This window comes from Malurus melanocephalus, unplaced genomic scaffold, assembly GCF_030028575.1.
Source record: "Malurus melanocephalus ecotype Western Australia unplaced genomic scaffold, MMel_1.1 scaffold_594, whole genome shotgun sequence".
Classification (NCBI taxonomy): domain Eukaryota; kingdom Metazoa; phylum Chordata; class Aves; order Passeriformes; family Maluridae; genus Malurus; species Malurus melanocephalus.
This window is the reverse complement of record NW_026623826.1, coordinates 255,150-274,664: the sequence shown is the minus strand read 5'-3', so window position 1 is coordinate 274,664 and position 19,515 is coordinate 255,150. Positions and strand designations below refer to the sequence as shown.

The window sequence follows — 19,515 nt, the reverse complement described above, 5'->3', positions numbered from 1 at the left end:
CAGCCCCTCACCTGTGTGCTCCAGGAGGGCACAGCGCCGGCTCTCAGCGCCCAGCTCGCCGTGCCCCGGGGAGCCCAGGCACAGGGGCTGGGGCTCCGCCGGCGGGGCCGTGCCCCCCACCTCCACTTCGGCCGCCGGCTCTTCAGCAGAGAAGCCCTCCAGCATGGGGCACGGTGCAGCCTCCCTGTAGCCCGGGGGCACGCACGACTCGGGGGGCGGCTGGTCCAGGAAGGAGARCCAGTGCCCGAGCTCGGGGTTGAGTCTCTTGGACCGGCGCACGGCGTAAACGGCGTTGTCCTGCTTGCGGGCCGCCTTTGCCAGACCCTCCTGCTTCCCCGCATCGTCCTCAGGACCAGCCGGCTCCCGCGGTGCCTCCACCTCGGCCCCGGGACTCTGCTGCGCCTCGCCCTTCTCCGCCGCTCTGGCTCCGGCCGCGCACGTCCCGCTGGCATCGTCCCCGCCGGGCACGGGGGAGCAGGAGCCGGGCGGGCGGGCCAGCGCCGCGTACACCGGCTTGCCCAGGCGGTACGGCTTGCTCACATCACACAGCAGGTCCCGTGCCAGCAGCTCCTTCAGGATGGAGAAGGACGCTCCGGGCTTCTTGCAGCCGCTCGCCGCCTGCCAGGCGCAGCCCGGCCGKGGCTGGGCGCTGCCCGGTGCGGGGGCACAGTCCGCTCTGGGTCTCTTGAAGGGGCTGCTGCAGGGCGGGGGGTTGCTGTCGGCGGGGTCGCGGGCGGGCAGCTTGCGGGGCGGCAGGCAGTAGGTGTGCATGTAGCGGATCAGCTCCACCACCGAGTGCAGCTCGCCCTCGCACGGGAAGCGGCCGCCCGGGGCATCCTCCGCCGACGACAGAGCGGCCACCGAGTCGCCGGAGCTCAGCGAGTCCTCGCTGGAGTCGCTGTCGTCCTCGTGCTGGGCGCAGTGGCCCGGGGACGGGTGGTGGCCGCTGCCGGGGCACTCCTCGGSTGCCTGGGGCGCTTTGGTCTGGGAKGWGCTGGAGGTGAGGTGCCGGTGCAGCTCGGTGCAGCTGCGGCTCTGGGCCTGCGGGACGCTCGCCCTCCTGTCCCGGGGACCCTCCACCTTCCAAGAGGAGACACGAGAGTCAGCCCCGAGCCCCACAGCCACCACCCTGGGCTAGGGGCAGGCTGACAGAGCCACCCCACACCCTCTACACCCCCAGTTCTGGTGCACCCCGACCTCCCCGGGGTCAGCCCCATGGCCTGAGTGCTGYCCCTCCTGCACGCAGCGCTGCTCCTTCTCCCCAGGAGGGATCTGCTGCCCTTCCCACACTGTCTGATTTGCCTAATGCACYGCACAATTGCCATTAGCAAAGCAGGACGATCTTTGATGGCACTTTCTGCCGGGTTTCAGAGCAGCTCAGGTGTTGGGGTGGGCWCTGCRGTGTGACAGGCAGGGACTCCTGGMTTGTGGCCTTGGCTTGGGCTGGGAGGGGGGCGAGGGGGTGACCAGGGAGCACGTGGGGCTTTCACAAATGGGTGCTCAGGGAAGCTGGGAGAGGCCAAACCCCTTGGGTTCAAAGCAGATCAAGGTGTTTCTTAGCTCAGCACWAAGTCTGAAGTTTTGCTGAGCCYRAACTCCTTCAGACAGCGAGGGGAGYRCCATRGGTGACAGTCCCTGCCTGTTCCCAAAGCCCTGCCCAGCCCAGGCTGCCCACACACCCCAACACCCTCCTTTAGGACAKCTCCCAAGGGCGGGTGCTGCACGGGCTGGGGGCAGTACCTTGCTGCAGGGCCGTGAGGGCCGGGATTTTGGGGTCCCCGGGCGCCGGGCRCTCCCGTCCCGCTGCACCTCACAGCTCGGAGGCGATGGAGACAGGAGCAATTTCTTCAGCTGCAGAGAGAAGGGGCAAGAGAAGGAGTCGACATCACAGTGAGGGCAGGACAAAAGCACCCGGGAGCGCACATCCATCACCGAGCACCCAACCCAAAAACGGGGCACGAGAAATGAAAGGCAGGGAAGGTTTGGGTTAGTATTTCTCACCTCCTCGTGGCTGGGGGCCCTGTGAGGGTGGGGGCTGTCCCCACAGYATTCACCCAGGGACCCCCAGGCAGCTCAGGAGGTGAGGACAGGAGGGAATTTCCTTCCCAGGGGCAACCCCACTCGTGTTAGACCCACAGAGCAGCTGTGGCACCCAATTCTCACTCCATCCATTCTGCCCTGAGGTGCCAGGGGCTGAGTTACACTGGGGTGAGTGATGGGTTTGGACAGCTCGCTCGGGTCCCGTGCAGGGCTCATTTAGCCAAAGCACCCAGAAAGGGCCTGCACTCATTCACGAGCTTTCAAGGCACTCTGGAGATGCAAATCCCTGTGGGATCTGTGGAGAATCTCCCCCAAYACTCTGTGTCAGGCTCATGGGCGCTGGGAGCGGGGTTTTCCCTGGGTCCCCCGCAGTGCCACCACTTCTGATGGCAGGGTCAGCACAACATTTTCCTTCTCCTCAACCCCAATTTTGGCCAGGGGGAAGGAAACAAACCCCAAACAAACCCCAYACCCAGCAACAACATTTGAAATTCCGCCCGTGTGGCACTAACAACCCRAGGCGACAACAGCTCAACAGCAAGACGACTGCGTAGGCACCGGGGACTGAAGGAGAGACAGATCTGGGGCTCCCGTGCTGCCCGGGGGGCACGGAGCCCTGGAGGGGYAGGGAGTGATAGAAACGGGGTGCCCGGGTCAGGGTGTGCCAGGAAATGCCAGCCGGGGCACCCGCAGCTTTAGGAGCGACACTCGTGTGGGTGGAAGCGCCCAGCACCCTCTTCCCCCCGCCCCTGCAACGTATACATCCTATATATACACATCCAGGTCATGTGTGATATATACCCGGGCGGGCCGCGGGCGGTGGAGATGCGTGCTGTCACCACTGGATGTCACTGCTCCCCTTTGCTGGGTTTTTGGGGACACCCGGGAGCGGGCTGGGGAGCCCTGGTGGGGCTGTGAGAGCCGGGAGGGAGCARGATGGGTGTCCCGTGCCAGGGGACAGCCCAGGGATGGCAGGAAAGGAGTGGGGCTGGAGCCCCAGCATTGCAGGGAATCAAGGGGGATGCTCCAGGCACCAAATCGGGAGGGACTGGAGCCCCTGAGGGGGTTTGGTGAAGGCACAGGGAGGGTCAAACCCTCCCACTGAAGGCTGAGAGTGACACTGGGGTGAGCCCCTCTTGTGCCAGCAGCGAGCTCAGCCCGGGAGAACAGCCAGAGGAGCCAGGGAGAACCCCGGGCAGCCCCACTCTGGCACCAAAGGGGTTAAAGAAGGTGTGGGGGTTGCCAAAGCAGCCCCCAAACCTCTGCCACCCACCCCCACCCCACCCAYGGACAGGTTTGGATACACACAGCTCAGTCCCGTGAGGATGGTGATGGAGGTGACAGCAATGATGCAGAACATGTATACGTATACAATACAAGTATATGCTTTGGTATTGACGGTTAAAGAGAGTTTTAAGCCTAGAATGAAAAAATTCAGACCTTGGCTTCCTATCATACCCATGCAGCCGGCTTATCTGGGGCTCATCCAAATCCACCTTAAACAGTAGGAAGTGGGTTCTTACTAGAGACAGCTCATCACACTCGGGGGCCGGGGGCGGCCCCCCCGTGACCGGGGCGGTGGGTTTGGGGGAGGGGGCAGGTGAGGTGGTGGCAGGGTTGAGCGTGTCCCCCTCTTCCATAGTTCGGAAGGCAGCCAGGCCCATGTCATCTCCCTGTATATCATCCAAAGTCTCGGTGAGGGCTGCCAGCAGCGCTTCGTTCTCGCTGTCTGTTATCTGAAAGGAGCAGGCAGAGAACAAGGGGGGTGTTAGGGTGGGCACAGGGGTCCCCAGGAGGCTGGAGAGGGGACAGCAGTGCCACACCAGCTCCCACACTTCCCAGTGACCCCACTGTGAGAGCTTCTCCCCAACACAGCACTGGGATGGGACGAGCAGAGACCCAGCTGGAAATGGAGCATCAGTCTGTGCCCCTGCACCCCAGCAGGAAGAGAATGAATCAGAATCTCCTCCCCCAACAGCCCCTGCACCCCAGCATGAGGCAAACAGCAGCACAGAAAGGATCTGTGACGAGAAGGCTCCTTGCCCAAACCCTCCTGGCTCTGGGCAGTGCAGGAGCTGTGAGCTCAGCCAGRGCTGCCCCTGGGGCAGGGGGCACTGGGGGAGCTGAGCCCAGGCTGCACTGCTGGCACATGCCACAGCTTGTGACAACAACCATGAGTTTCGCCCCCACAAAGCCCCCAAACCCAGGCACCTCCTCAGGGGCTCTCAGTGCTCACATTTCAGCTGGTCCCAGCGCTCTGTGACAGACCCTGTCCAGAGCACAGCCCTGCTCACTCCCAAACCTCCCATCAGCATCCCCAGACCATGCTGCTCACCCCAAAACCGGGGCAAGGGAGCTGTAGAGCAAGGCCCATCTCACTCTGGGGGAGTGAGGGCTGCTCCTGCCTCCTCCCTGCCCACTGCTCAACCTCAACTCGGATCCCTCTTCTCCTCTGGGTTTTGGCTTTGCTGATGCACCTCCAGCCTTCCCAGCGCCCTCCCAGCGCCCTCCCAGTCCCACCAGCTCCCTGCCAGTCTGGCAACGCAGCGCTGAAGCCCAGAAGAGGATGCAGAAGCTGAGGAATGGCTGGAGAGAGCCAGGAGCTCTTTCTCTTTGGTYCTCCTCCATCATCATCTGAATGTAAACCGTGTCCAGCGAGAAGCAGGCTACCATCAGCAATAAAATTAGCACGGGGCTAAAGTCAGCCTCACAGGCAYTGCACACAGCCTCCTGTGTTTCTCTCCCCTTGTTTGAAAATTAAACATCTTTTGTTCCATGCCCTAACCTTGCTCRCAGTTACTAGAGCAGGCTCCAGGGAGAGGCAGCAGGATGCTCCATTTTTGGCTCCGTTTCTTTTCCTCCTGTTATTGGCACGAGATYGCTGTGCATACAAGTTCAGTGGGATACATTTCATCATACTCCACTGCTCCTCATCGGCCTGGCTTTTGCATTTCTGTTCTGTTTATCTTTTCCCCAGGAAGTTCACGGAAAATATGCATCTCGTGATGAAGGTCCCTCAGCTGGACTGGACCATTTTCAAGCACAGCATCAGCCCAGCACAAAAGCCAGAGGGTTGTTATTATGGGCAGGTTAGAAAATGCTGAGGCTTTTTTATCTCCTTGTTTAAAAAGAAATCTTCCTCCAACCAAAATGTAACCCGGGGYTGGTGCTTAGCTGGTACCAGTGGGTCACAACCTCCTTGTGCAAAGGGGTGAGGGCACAGAGACCCCAGGACAGGCACATCCAGGGTATGGCATCAGCTTTGGGAAAGGCTGYCCAGCCTGCTCTGTGCCCAGCCCCTCTGCACATCCCTGCCTCCAACCTGCCTGTGCTGTGCTCACAGCCCTGTCCTGGCCTCACAGCTCCAAGAGATGCTCAGCTCTTCTCCAAACAGAGATGGGAATGGAGGAACATGGAGCAACCCCTGCCCCAGCTGTGTCTGTGCTGGCACTGCCACCCATCCCAGCACAGAGCCGAGGAGAGGAGCCAGCCCCTCTGCCAAAGGGACCCCAGCCCCACACAGAGGGGGCTGCCAAAGCTGTCAAACCAGGGCAAGGGGCTGTGAAACCAGGGCAAGAGCTGCTTCCTGCTCCTGGGAAGGAATTTCTGCCGTGCTGAGACCCCCTCACTGCCGCCCTGGCATTCCAGGAATGGAACAGGACACACTGCACCCCGGCTGCCATTGCCTGTGAATAATCCAGCTCAGGAGGGCTGGCTCAGCAGCCTCCTCTGCTCCTCCTCCACCTCCTCATGAGCCCTACTCCGCTTGCCCCATTTAGAGCCGGTGCACAAATTAATGGAGCACTAATCAGCTGGGGAGGGGATATTAATAGTTGTGTGTGTTCCCTCCTCCCACCCTCCCTCCTYTGCCCACTCCCTCCCCTCCTCCTCGGGGATGGGGTACCTGGAAGAGCTCGGAGTCGTCGGTGCTGTACTGGCTGGAGTCRGTCTCTGAGTGCTCCCCGCCCCAGGGCAGCTCGCTGAAACAGCCACCAGAGTCCAGGTCCCCGGCGTCCAGCTGGGACAGATCGATCTCGGGGAAATCCGAGTACAGGTGCTCCTCTCCGGACACCTCATACTGTGAACGGCCAGGAGAGAACGGGGTGAGCCTTTGAGAGAAGGGATGAGCCCTTGAGAGAAGGGATGAGCCCTTGAGAAAAGGGGTGAGACCTTGAGAGAAGGGGTGAGCCCTTGAGAAAAGGGGGTGAGCCCACAGGTGCAGGCAGCAGCAGCATCCCCCGTGCTCCCACCCCCAGTGCTCCCTGTCCCAGTGCTCCCAGTCCCACTGTTCCCAGTCCCAGTGTTTCCAGCCCCTCTTCCCACATGGCTCCAGGAGCAATGACATGGCGCTGGCAGGATGTGGCGGGCACTTCTTCACCAAACTGCCCTGCACAGCCTGGCACTGGCTCTGCCAATGACCCCACAGATGCCACCAAACCCCTCTGGTGTGCCAGCTGTGGCAGGGGTGGGAACAGGCATCGGAAGAGCCGTGTCTCTGCCAGAGAGCAGATGCTCAGGGCACAGCACAGCCACCCGGGCTGGTGCTCTTAGGGGCAATTCCTGCCCTTGGTGCCCTAAAAGTGACATCCAGGTTATGCAGGTGACCAGCGCAGGACACAGGGCCAGGCTCACACCTGTCCTCTCCCTGTCCCCACCACGTGGCTCTGGAGCACTCAGGACAATCCCTGTGGGGAAGCTGCACATCCCAAAGCACCTCCAGGGTAACCCAGACCCTGCTCCTTGCACCACACAGGATGAGGAGAAAGTGTGGAAATGAGAGGATTCCTGAGAGCACACTGGGTGATGGGAGCTCCAGGAACGGAGCAAAACATCTCCATTTAACCACAGAAAGGAGCTGGCACCTGCCCCACTTGGGCCTGGCTTCCAGCCACAAGTCCCCACGGCTGTGCCCAGCACCCGGGGGAGCCAGGGCTGGCAGCAGCACCCACTGCCTGGCACTGGGACCGTGCCAGCTCTGTCCCGGTTAAAACTCACAGGGGAAAGGTCTGCTGAGACTCCTCTCGGCATTGGCTGCCCAAGGGGAGTCTTCTGGCAACGAGGGAAGCAAGTTTATTTACAGAGCAAATGGATTTTGGAGCAGGCAAACATGTGAGCATGTGAGAGAGGCTGCGGGGGAATGTGGGGGCCCCTCCTCCTGGAGCACCCGGGAAGGGTCTCCTCCATCTCTCCATGGGAAGGAAAAGGAATTTCAAACCCAGCTGCAGAAATGGAAAAGACAGCTTTTCTCTCTTTCTCTTCTCTTTTTTTTTTTTTTTTTTTTTTTTTTGTTTTTCAAATTGGGATAATCTAGGATTATTATTGACTGTGCTCCCCCAGGCTGTCTTTGTCCTTTGGCCTTTCACACGTGTCCCTTACCTGCTGTGGCCTTTCCCTGCCTTCCCATCCCTGCTCTAGCTCCTGCTCCAGAAAAAGTCTTAAAACAACTTTATCTCCCCCTTCTCCCCCAATCTTCCCATGGGAACACAGGCAAAGGCTTTTATTTTTAGCCCAGCCATACATACATAGATATACGTGTGTCTCTGTGTGTGCGTGTGTGCGTGCAATTAAAAATAGCAGAGCAGTCAAATGCTCCTGCTCCTTTTGATATGCCACAAGGGAAAAGATCCTGGTGCTGAGATCACAAGGAGCAGCTGACACCAGCGCTCGGGATGGCTTTTGATCAACTCCACAGATGTGACATGTCCCCATTGGCAACAGGGCTGGGTAAAAATAAACCCCTGCAATCCGACGCTGCTGAGCTGCCCTCTCTGGGCACTCCTGCCCCGCCACTGCCACGCTGGGGATGCTCCCAKGTTCCTGCCCAGCGCAGGGCAGGAATGGCCAAAACTCAGCTCTGTCTGTGTGGAGCCTCCTCCTCCTCCTCCTCTGTGAAAAACAAGGGCAGAGCCTTTGCCTGGTGGGGTCACCCCGGTGGGCACTGCAGCACTCCAGCCAGCCCCTGTGCCACACAGTGCCACTGACCCAGCCCAGCCACCCAGGAGCTGGGGCTCCAGAGGGAATCCATCATCCCAGCTCAGAACCCATCACCCTGAGCAGCCCTGAGAGCAGAGCCCCTCCAGGCTGGCCACAGGGTGGAGAAGGGTCTGGCCCCCTGCCCTGGGGTTGGGGTGGCAGCAGCAATGGGGACGCTGCGGGCACGGGACCTCATCTGCTCTGACTCTCCCTTTTCCCACCCTTTGCACTTCCTGCTGCCTTGGGAGAGGAGTGAACTTTTGTTCTAATTTTACTCGGGACTTTGTAGGAAGATCAGCCATGGGTTCTTGGTGTGCAGCCAGCAAACACCCATGGAGACACRCTCAGAAATTCGGAGGCATCCTCCAGCCCAGACACCTGGGCCKGGTGTGCTGCTGCAAGGCTGAGACCAGAGAGGTGCTGGCAGTGCCTGGKGCATCCCTGCTCCGGGCAGGAGGTGCCCAGGCAGCCACACAGGTGCCCCCATGCCAACAGCTCCATCCTTCRGGGGAGCAGCACCCCCAGCCTGGGCACCCCCTCCAGCAGCTGCSCTGGAAGCCAAAGCTGGAAGAGGGAGGGAATTTGGGAATGGCCTCCATTCAGAGCCATCTCCCTCAGGTTTCTCTAAAGCATGACCCAAGGGTGACCCCAGCCCCAGCAGAGCTGTGCCCACCATCCCAGGGCACGGGCAGCTGATGCTTGCTCAGATGTGGCACGGAGCTTCCCYTGCAGGGAATTCACCTGCTCAGAGCTGGGCCAGCCCTGCCCGCTGGCAGGGGTTTGTCCTTCAGTCACTGGGCCATCAGGGACCCTCCCTCACAGCGAGTGCCCCTGCCCAGGCTGCCAGACCTGTGCCCACCTCAGTGCCAGCCCCTGTCCCTGTCCCTGTGCCCATGACAGAGCTGGCAGTAGCGAGAAAGCACAAGGGACAGTCTCCAAACTGCCTGACAAGGACATCCAGAGGTCACCTGCCAACTCTCCTGTCCCAGGACTGCCCCTAAACTCTCCCAGAGGGGGTGAGGAGGGGTCGCCCCCCCAGTCCCTAAACCTGGAAATCCATCAGCAAATCAGCCCAGGAGCTCCTGTGTCCCYTTGGCCACATCCCTGAGTGTCCCTGGATGGAATGGAAGCTCCTGGGTGCTCTGGGGCTGCACCCACCAGAGCAGTGACTGCTCCACTCCCGTCCCTCTGCAATGTCCCCAAGCTGTGCCCGTGTGGCAGGGGGAGGCAGCACGAGGAGCTGGCATGAGGGCAGTGCCATCTCCCTGCCCCATTGTGAGGGTGGCCAATGCAGGCCAATTCTGTCACCAGTGTCCCCAGAAGCTCTGGCATTTATCCTGGSCTGGACCTGCAGCCAAGGATGTGCTTGTCTCCTGACCCTCTGGGGACAGCAGGTGGGACATTTCCCTTTCAGCTCTGTTTTGGAGCAGTGTTAACTCTGGCATTTAAGGTCTCTGAAGAAACATGAAGCTCCTCTCCAAGCCCAGCTCTAATTCAAATACCAGGTTAACGAGACAGGAAACGTTTTCTTCTTTTCCAGTGTCAGCTTGGGCTCCCCAGACTAACCCCCCCAGAGGTGCTGGGTCARGCTGCTGGCTCCTGGGGCAGCTGGATCCATGGAGGAGAGCAGGAACAGCCCCATGCCAGGGCACAGCGACTAATCCAGGGCTGTGCCCCGCTCAGCTGGCTCGGGGAGCCGGGCACAGCGCAGTGACCGTGACAGACAGAGCTGTGGCTCCTCTCCGCTGTCACACCCCAGCAGCAGCACCGCCAAAATTACCCTTATCTGCAGAAACCYCGGCTGAGAGCCCTTGAAGTGGTGGCCAAGCATTGTGGCGTGGGCTGTGGGCGTGGGGGGTGATGGCCATGGGCAGTGCCTCCAGGAGCCCCATCCTGCCCATCCTGCCAGGGCAGCCCCGGGGGCTGGCAATGGCCCTGGCACTCGTGTGCTGCACAGGAAAAGGGACAGAAAGAGGCAGTGCTTCGGAGGGGCTGAGGGAGCGAGCAGGGAGTGGGCAGGAACAGGCAGGAGTGGGCAGGAGTGGGCAGGGAGTGGGCAGGAGGAGGCAGAGAGTGGGCAGGAGTGGGCAGGAGTGGGCAGGAGCGGGCAGGAACAGGCAAGGAGTGAGCAGGATCAGGCAGGAAGCAGGCAGGAGCGGGCAGGAGCAGGCAGGGAGCGGGCAGGAGCAGGCAGGAGTGGGCAGGGAGTGGGCAGGAGTGAGCAGGAGTGAGCAGGAGCAGGCAGCCCACTCCTCCTGGGGAGCAATGGGTGACTCAGCTCCTCCCTGGCAGCCAGGTGCCAAGCCAGGGMATTAAAGGATAAATATCCATCCCCACGTGCTGCAGACACAGCCCCTGCTCTGCCAGGCGGCTCAGGCTGCGGGCACAGCAGCACCAGGGCAGAAATGCCCAGGGYACAGAGCGCTGCTCCCACCAGCCCTCCCTGGGCCCAAGAATGGTTCCCTCCTCACCCTCACCCCGGGCCTGGCTCGAAAAAGGAAAGAAAATCCTTGGGCAGGGGTTTTGCAGAGTCGTCTGGGCTTATCAGGGAAATCCGTAATCACAGACTGCCTCAAACGGGGATTACAGCCCTGCAGGGAGACAGGAGACAGAGCCAGGAGCTCCTGCTGGGCAGGTGGCACTGGGATGGTGGCACTGGGCTGGCACTGGGATGGTGACACTGGGATGGCACTGGGATGGCACTGGGATGGCACTGGGATGGTGGCACTGGGATGGTGACATTGGGATGGCACTGGGATGGCACTGGGATGGATGGTGTGGCACTGGGACGGCACTGGGCTGGCACTGGGATGGCACTGGGTTGGTGACACTGGGCTGGCACTGGGATGGTGGCACTGGGATGGTGGCACTGGGATGGTGGCACTAGGCTGGCACTGCGATAGCACTGGGATGGGACTGGGATGGTGGCGCTGGGCTGGCACTGGGATGGTGGCACTGGGACGGCACTGGGATGGTGGCACTGGGATGGCACTGGGATGGTGACACTGGGCTGGCACTGGGATGGTGGCACTGGGACAGCACTGGGATGGTGGCACTGGGATGACACTGGGATGGTGGCACTGGTTGGTGTGACACTGACCGGTGTGGCACCGGGCTGGCACGTGCAGCAGTGGGCACAGCCACTCGCCCCTCTTGGGCGGGCAGGGCTGGGTGCCTGCAGACCCCCAGCACCCCCTGAGCTGCCCCAGAACCAGACTGAGGAGGCTTTGGGGTGTGACCCACACTGGGACCAAAGCCAGGGCTGCTCCCTGTTGTCCCCACAGCTCCTCCCACCCCAGGGGACACCATCCCCATGGGGTCAGGGTGGGTGTGCCAGCCCCTCACCATCCCCGAGGCTGTGCCAGCTCCACAGRGGGATGGGGGATGTGCGGGGTGGGCAGCCTGGCTCCCCACCAGGGAGGAGGGCAGAGGTGGGAACGGAGGAGAGAGCTATAAATAAGTGTAAACACAGCGAGGAGGCACCTGGCCAGAGCTGTGAAGGTCACCAGAGCGTGTGCCAGCAGATAAGCAACCCCCCTGCCCGGTGGCATTTGACAAAATGTCACCGTGAGCGAGGGAGGGGCGGTGTCGGGTKGTGCCTTGGCCCCGGTGCCCCTTGGCACCCCCGGCATTCACAGCCTGAGAGCCCCACAGCCATGGGCCAGTACTCCCTGGGGCCAGGGGGCCCAGACTGTGGGCACAGAGGGTGGCACAGCCCAGGGGAGCCATGGGGAGCTCAGGGGTACCGAGGGGAGCCCAGGGAGTTCAGGGAGAGCAGGGGAGCTCAGGGAAGCTCAGGGGAGCTCAGAGAGCCCAGGGGAGCTCAGGGAGAGCAAGGGAGCCCAGGGGTGCTCAGGGGAGCTCAGGGGAGCCCAGAGAGCCCAGGGGAGCTCAGGGTGCCCAGGGGTGCTCAGGGTACCCAGGGGAACTCAGGGGTGCCCAGGGGTGCTCAGGGTACCCAGGGGATCGCAGGGGAGCCCAGGGGAGCCCAGGGGTGCCCAGGGGAACTCAGGGGTACCCAGGGGAACTCAGGGGTGCCCAGGGGTGCCCATGGAGCTCAGGAAGCCCAGGGAGCCCAGGGAGCGGGCAGTTCCCCCATCCCTGTGCCAGGTTTGGGGCAGGCACACCCAAATGTTTCTTCAGAACCTCCCGGGCCGCCCGGAGCACGAGACACCGCGCTGTCCTGCCAGGCGTTCTGCCCTCTGCACCCTGTTAATTTTTAATTACTTTTCTTAACTTTCTACTAATCCGTTTTAACGATTCTGCCCAGCCAGCAAGAGGTAAAAACTCATTTAAAGCCTGGCCTAAGCAAACTGCAGCTCGTTCTTCCTCCTGAGCTWCCGAAACCCAACTTGTGCTGGTCCATCTCGGTGCAGCACGTGTGAGCTGCCAGGCTCCACGCCGTGCCAAYGCAGCTTGGGCTCAGAGTCTGGACTCAAAGGTTAGACCTGATCACCTCAGAAGTCTTTTCCAACCTAAATGATTCAGTGATTCTGTGACAACACCCTCCTGACATGGCCTGGGATGTGCAGAAGAGGAAAAGGGGTTCTGAGTTGGAAAAGGGGTGCCCAGTGCCAGGCTCAGAGCCCCAGCCCAAGCACGGCCTCACTCCTGACTTTTGTCTTACATTAGCAGGGTGTAATTAAGATCAACCCTGAGATGCCAGTAATGGGAAATATTAAACATTAACCGCAAACAATAAACATGAACTTGCCAGGATAACTTTGATAGGGAGGAAAGATGGAAGAAATTGCACCAAACTGTCCTTGAGTCACAGGACAGAAAAAAGGAGCCTGAGATACTGGTAACAGTGCCCTGGATAAACAGCATTCTGCTGGAATACTTCAAACAAAGGTGTGTCGGGTTTAGGAAGAAGGGCAGCAGCACAAGTGTATCACAGGTTACAGAGRCTGTGCTCTCACTGCACTCAGCTCCTTTGGTCAGGCTGCAAACCACAGAGCYCACCAGGGAGAGCCTGCAGCCCCCAGACCCTAAACAGCCCCAGTGGTGCCAGGCACAGCAAGGGCAGCGGGGACAGGCTGTGCCCAAGGCTGTGCCTCCTCTCTCAACACCCTCTAATGGAAACAGCCCCGTCTGGCCGTGCTGGGGTGTGCTGTGCCAGGGCTGCCAGGCACTGCCAGGGCACACGGAGAGCTCAGATCCCTGCCTGCTTGAGTGTGACAGCTCCATCCTGCACCCCTGGGGTCCAGCAGCAGCACCCCAGGGTGACCAACGCTGCCAGTGGTCATCGCCAYCCAGCACCCACTGACCAGCACCCCCAAACAGCCACTGCCCTGCCCCTGTCACCAGCTCCCTGTCACCACTCGATGGCACCAGCAGGGCAGGGCACAGGCCTGGGGCTGAACATTGGGGGTGTTTCTAAGAAATTCCTCGTTATCTGCACCAAACCAAAGGCAGAACCAACCGACAGCAGCCGGCACGTGCTGAGCCRGGCACTGAAATGTCCCAGGAGCCAGGCTGGCAGCACGAGGGCTGGGGACAAATCCTGACTCACCCAGGAGCTGACTGTTAGCCAGCTCTGCTGGTCACAAGAATCCCCCACCATGGCAACTCCCTCCTCTTGGAAGGAAAACATGAGGGGGGGGATTCTTTTGGCTCTTCCTCTTCTGCTGGCCCTGCAGCCAGCAGCCACATGACTGCTGTGGATACAGGGGCACTAGGAGGAGCAGCAGCGCTGTCCCTGCCCCTGGCAGGTTTGGTCCCCAGCTCACAGGCTGACCTGGCCCCACAGGTCCCTTCTGTGCAGAGGGGACATCACAAACATCCTCCTGYGGCACAGCCCGTCACACCCGACAGCAGCTCCACTCCACGGGCACTGCCCACCCTGGCAGCTCTTCACTGCCAGAGCAAATCCCTGCTGGAAGCAGCAGCTGTCCCTCCAGCTGCCCCCAGCACCGAGTCAGACCCGTGGTGGCACTCAGAGATGGGCAGAGCCACTGCCCACGGGGACGTCACCACCTCGTGCCACGCCGGGTGGTGGCTGCACCATCCACAGCCACAGGCTCGGGATCTCCACGGTGGAGTGGTTGGAAAGCTGCCCTCGGCTTTCCAGGAGCCACAGGCACAGCCTGCAGCCCTGGGAATGCCTGAACTGCCTCTGCCCAGCRCTGGAATGCCAGCACAGTGTGGCACTCGGTGTCACCAGGGCTGTGAGACGGAGCTGAGGTCACAGTCGTGCCCTTCACGCTGCCAGGCAGGTGGAGAGAACCCGCCAGCCACCCCGCTCTGCTGCCATCCCCTGTCACCTGCAGSATGTCCCTCACCTCCCCAAGCTTTGGGCACCTTGTCACACCTCCTGACACTCTGCTGAGGGGCTGTCCCCTGCTGGGGGCACTGCAGGTGGCACCAGGGAGGGACCCAAACCCATCTCCTGCYCCWTTTCCTGCTGCAGTSYGGCTCTSAGYCCCACAGCGGGCTCATGCCTTCCCTGGCACAGAACCCAGCGTGGTGCTGGCACTGCTCAGAGCCACCCGTGCCACCAGAGCCTCTTGGTGCTAATCGGGCCGAGCAGGGGACGGGGACGGGTCAAGCTGGGGTTAAGAAGGCAAAGGAGGATGGATCTTCCCGCATTAGCCCGACCTCACAGCAGGTCCAGCCCTGCCCTGCCCTGCTGGGGGTCAGCCCACCACACCAAACCCTCACTGAGGTCCCCCTTCTCCACTGGACACGGGCTGTGCTGGCTCTCTGCCGGGGGGGACAGGGGGACATCTCCCCGTGCCCGGCTCCCACATGAAAATGAACATTTCAGCTGCATGCACGAGGTCTCAGAGGATGAACTCYGCTGGGCAAAGGGCAAAGCCACTCAGATCTGTCCTTACCCTCTGCCCACGTGTGTCTGTGCCCATTTCCCAGCGCAGGGGGAAGCCCCAGCCCAGGCAGGTGGGTGGGCACTGCCGGGCACCCCTGGCACCCCACAGTCCCTGTCCCCATCACCTCACCCCATGGCTCCCCCTCCTCTCCCATCCACACCCCAATAAATCACTGCCCATTTTCTGCCCAGCACCTGGAGCTGTCCTGGCCAGAGGGCACTGWCACCACCCAGCCACTGCCCAAAACCCGGGTGGGGAGGGGGCACGCTGGCAGCTGGGTGTTTGCACCACTGTGATGATCTGAATGGACACCAACCCCGTTCTGCGGGGAAACTGAGGCCGGGGAGGCTGCGAGCGGGTCCCAGCAGGTCAGGGATGCACGGACACGCTCGGGGGTGGGTGCTGCAGGTGAGAACCCTGAGCAGCACCTCGGGGTGGGCGCTTCCAGCAGCACACCGTGTTTGCTCCGGGGATTTCCTGCGGCTGCACAAGGCTTTGCTGCGTCCGGGTCGCACCCGGGCACACTCAGGTGTCCCTCCTGCCCCCGGGGCTGGGCTCTGTCCCTGCTTTTTGGCTCTGCAGGAAGCGTTTCTGTGAGCCACAGCCCGGAGCTGGCACTGCCAACCCGCTTTCCTCGGCAAACAACTGACTCACCCTGCAAAGAAACTGCTCCAAGATCTCCAGATAGAAAAATCACCACCASGGCCTGAAGCTCCTTCAGGAGCACATGCAAACCCACAAACACAAAGCTTGGTGCTATTTCAAATTCTCTCCTGTGAAGGACCACACCTTTCCCCTCCCCAAAACCCCAGGCAGGCTCCAACAGGGCACGAGAGGAGGGGTCTGGCCGCTCCCTGCTGTGGGCTGGGGCCCCTCTCCTCCTCCCAAACCAGTTGGGGGCCCCTCTGCTCCTCCCAAACCAGTTGGGGTGAAGCCCACAAGCATTAGTTCTCACCCTAAATCAGATCCTTTAACTGCTCCATGTGCTGTGCCCGTTCTCTGCCTGCCCCCAAGCCTTGTTCCCCCCTGTTTTTGACCCCAGCTAACCCAGAGACCCCAGAGCAGGCTGCCCTGAAACCCAGCCCTGAGCTCTGCAGGTGACAGGARCTGCTGTGACCCAGCCAAGGGTCCCCTCTGGAAGCCACCTCTGCCCTGGCAGTGCCACATCCCAGGTGKCCCAAATCCCCAGGCAGGGCTGGCRGGGGTTCAGCTCTCATCCCTGGCTTGGCGTGCCACCTTCACACCCTCTGCATGCCCAAATGCCCGACAGCAGCTCCCCAGCCCCGGGAGCAGTGCCAGCCCCAGCTCTGACCCACCCTGTCCCTCTGCCACCTCCCTGGCAGGGGCTGTCCTTGGCAGGGCCCCCAGTGTCACCTTGGAAGGGTCCTGCAGGGAGGCAGGAGGGCGGCAGGGCCAGGGCTGTGCTCAGGGTGGGGACACTCACAGGGACCCTGCTGTGCCACACGGGCTGAGCCCACGGCTGGGTGACAGCTGGGTGACAGCTGGGTGACAGCTGCCAGCCCTGCACTGCCCAGCCTGGCCCTGGGACACCGAGGGCACGGTGGGCACRGCCCCAGAGCAGGCAGTGCCTCAGCCTGTCCATCACCAGCCCCGGTGCCCAGGTGACACTGTGTGTGCCCAGGTGACACTGCGTGTGCCCAGGTGACACCGCATGTGCCCAGGTGACACCATGTGTGCCCAGGTGACACTGCGTGTGCCCAGGTGACAGTGTGTGCCCAGGTGACACCACATGTGCCCAGGTGACACTGTGCGTGCCCAGGTGACACCGTGTGTGCCCAGCCCCAGCCCAGCCAGGCTCTGTTATGCAAGCCCCAGCGGGAGCTGTTCCAGCCAGCTGGACTCGTGCCTGGCAGTCAGGTGCCTTCCTCCTCCTCCTCCTCCTCCTCCTCCTGGCCAAGGGCTGCCAGGCCCCTGGGCAGCTGCCCGGGCTCTGCGGGTGCCTCTGTCCCCTCTGTGCCTGCTGTGGTGAGGGGGGCAGGCAGGGGGCTCGCTGACCCCCAGCACCGTGTGCTGCTCTCCCCCAGCTCAGCTCTGAACCTGCTCTGCCAGGGGGGTGTCCTTGGGGTGTCCTCAGCTGTCCCTGCACTGCCAAGGCACGGCTGGCACCACAGGCAGGCATGGGTAAGGCTGTCCGGGCACTGCCCCCTCCACAGAATCCCAGAATGGTTTGGGTTGGGAGGACCTTAAAGTTCACCCAGTGCCACCCCAGCCATGGCAGGGACACCTTCCAATAYCCCARGGTGCTCCAAACCCTGTCCAGSCTGGCCTKGGRCACTGCCAGGGATCCAGGGACAGTCACAGCTTCCCTGGTGCCCATTTGGGAGCAGCGCTGGGGCTGTGCCAGCCCCGGGGGCAGCAGTGGGAAGGGGCTGTTTGCCCTGTTGTTGGTGAGTTTTACCCAGCATCGTGCCCACGCTGGCATTTCCCATCCCTGGGAGGTGCAGGAACCCAAGCAAGAGACTTCCTGTGGGAGGAAGGACACAGCAAAAAAATTCCTGGTGCTGTGAGCCACAGGGGAGGGCTCAGAGTTGGTCACCGTGTTTGTCACCAGCCGCCTCTCTCTGCCACACTCACMCCTCGTGGCGGTGCCTCAGGGCTCGGCTTTGCCTGGAGAAGCTGTCCCCAGGCTCCAGGAGGAGCCAGCAGCGGACAGCATCTGTTCCCAACATCCTCTGACATTGCAAAACACGGGAAAAAACCCAGATCCCAGCACCAGGAATCATCATGCAAATCTGCTCATTCCCAAAGCCGCACCAAGCTCACCCTGTGTGATGCCAGGAAAGCCAGCCTGGCTCTGCACGTACCAAACTCACCCTCTGGGATGCCAGGAAAGCCAGCCTGGCTCTGCACGAACCAAACTCACCCTCTGGGATGCCAGGAAAGCCAGCCTGGCTCTGCACGTACCAAACTCACCCTCTGGGATGCCAGGAAAGCCAGCCTGGCTCTGCACGTACCAAACTCACCCTGTGTGATGCCAGGAAAGCCAGCCTGGCTCTGCACGTACCAAACTCACCCTCTGGGATGCCAGGAAAGCCAGCCTGGCTCTGCACGTACCAAACTCACCCTGTGGGATGCCAGGAAAGCCAGCCTGGCTCTGCACAGGGATCTCCAGCCTTTGCACAACACTCCAGCCCCTCCTGGAATTTCAACAGGGATTACCAGGAACTGCCACCAAGGCTGGGCAGCCCCAGCTCCAGCTGGGAAATTCTCCCTTCCCCACCATCCTGGCACTGCCAGGCTGCTGTGGGGTGCCCACAGGGGGACAGAGCTGTGCTGGATGTCCCAGCAGCAGCGCCAGGACAGGAGGTGACACCGCTCAGGGGTGGCACAAGGGACGGCTCCGTCCCCGGGTTCTTTACTAYGAATTTCTGCGCAACAAAACAAGGCCTTTGCCAAACTCAACGGGCCCCCAGCCAGCTCCTTCCAAGGCTCCCTGGAAGGCTCAGCTCTGTCATCGCTGAGATTTTGTGCGGGTATCAGTTTTTCTGTCGGGGATGCTTTTCCAGCTGGATGTCTTTGATGAGCCGTTCTGCAAAGGTGGCACGGAGCTGGAGGAGCGGGGAAACCTGCCTGTGGTGAATGGTAAAACCCTCTGGCAGCGCCGTGACGCTGCTCCAGACACTGGGGCTAAATATAGACTCCTCATTTATTATCCTGCAGCTGCTGCCTTCGGTGTGAGAGGAGCTGGGGGCTGCTCTGATGCTCCCCTCACCCATGGCTGGGACTGCCTGGGCATAGCCAGGGGCTCACACTGGCCCAAACAGGGGCAAAGCATTAAATAATCCACAAATCTGTTCTCTGGGTGTCYCCTGAGAAATCAGACCGGGTCCAAATCCCCCATTCTGCATCCCATAAGGGTTTAGATGTGCTGGCATGAGCAGGTCCTGCCTGGGTGGGAAGGGGGGCCCCTGCTCCTTGTGAGGATTCTGGAAAAGGATGGGTGGCTTTCCTGTGGCTTCCCTGCTGCCAAAATCAGGGCCCTTCCTCACCCAAACCAGCCACAGATGGAGCAGAGAGGCAGGAGGGACAGGGAGCCACGGATGCCACCGAGCCCCAGGCCTCCACCTCCTTCCCTCTGGGATGTGCAACAGGGGGATCAATCCTGGAGTGACCCCAGTGCCTGGCACATGAACCCCTGCCTGCAGTGCCAGGGAAACAGCCAGGATGAGCCCTGGCACCCTTGGGTGAGGGAGCATTGCTGTGTTCTGGCAGGGAACCGCAGGAAAGCCGCTCTGGCACGAGGGCTGGGCACCACCAGCACATCTGGCAGCAAGGGGGGAAGGAGGGATGCCCTGCACGGCCAGGCTGGGCTGTGGCTCCCTGGACTCGCAGCAGCCATCCCCCTGCTCCTGGCACCGAGTCCTGCTGAGACAGGGCCAAGAGGAACGGGAACTCCAGGCATCCACCCTGCAGGGCTGCCGGTCACACCAGGACACCCCACACTCTGGGTGGCCAGAGCCCTGCACYCTGGGTGGCCAGAGCCCTGCTGCCAGCCCTGCCAGCCACCAGCACAGCCCTGGCCACAGGGAACAGCCCCCAGACTCCCAGCCTTCCCCCCACAGTGTATGCCCGACGCTGGCAGTGCCAGGACAGGGTTAAGGGATCAATCACAGCACCCACAGGGGAACCAGTCCTGTACCCCACACACTGC

The 19,515-nt window shown here is 61.6% G+C and overlaps 1 protein-coding gene across 1 annotated transcript in view; it reads right to left on the bottom strand.

Moving 5' to 3' along the window:
• Positions 1-19,515, bottom strand: part of PPARGC1B (PPARG coactivator 1 beta) — a 43,550-nt gene that overhangs the window by 6,593 nt on the left and 17,442 nt on the right. The window contains exons 2-5 of the mRNA XM_057382947.1: positions 5,945-6,118; positions 3,564-3,776; positions 1,741-1,851; positions 12-1,080 (exon numbers count right to left, since the gene is read on the bottom strand). Coding sequence (XP_057238930.1) covers positions 12-1,080; positions 1,741-1,851; positions 3,564-3,776; positions 5,945-6,118 — 1,567 coding nt within the window. The remainder of the gene's footprint in view (positions 1-11; positions 1,081-1,740; positions 1,852-3,563; positions 3,777-5,944; positions 6,119-19,515) is intronic.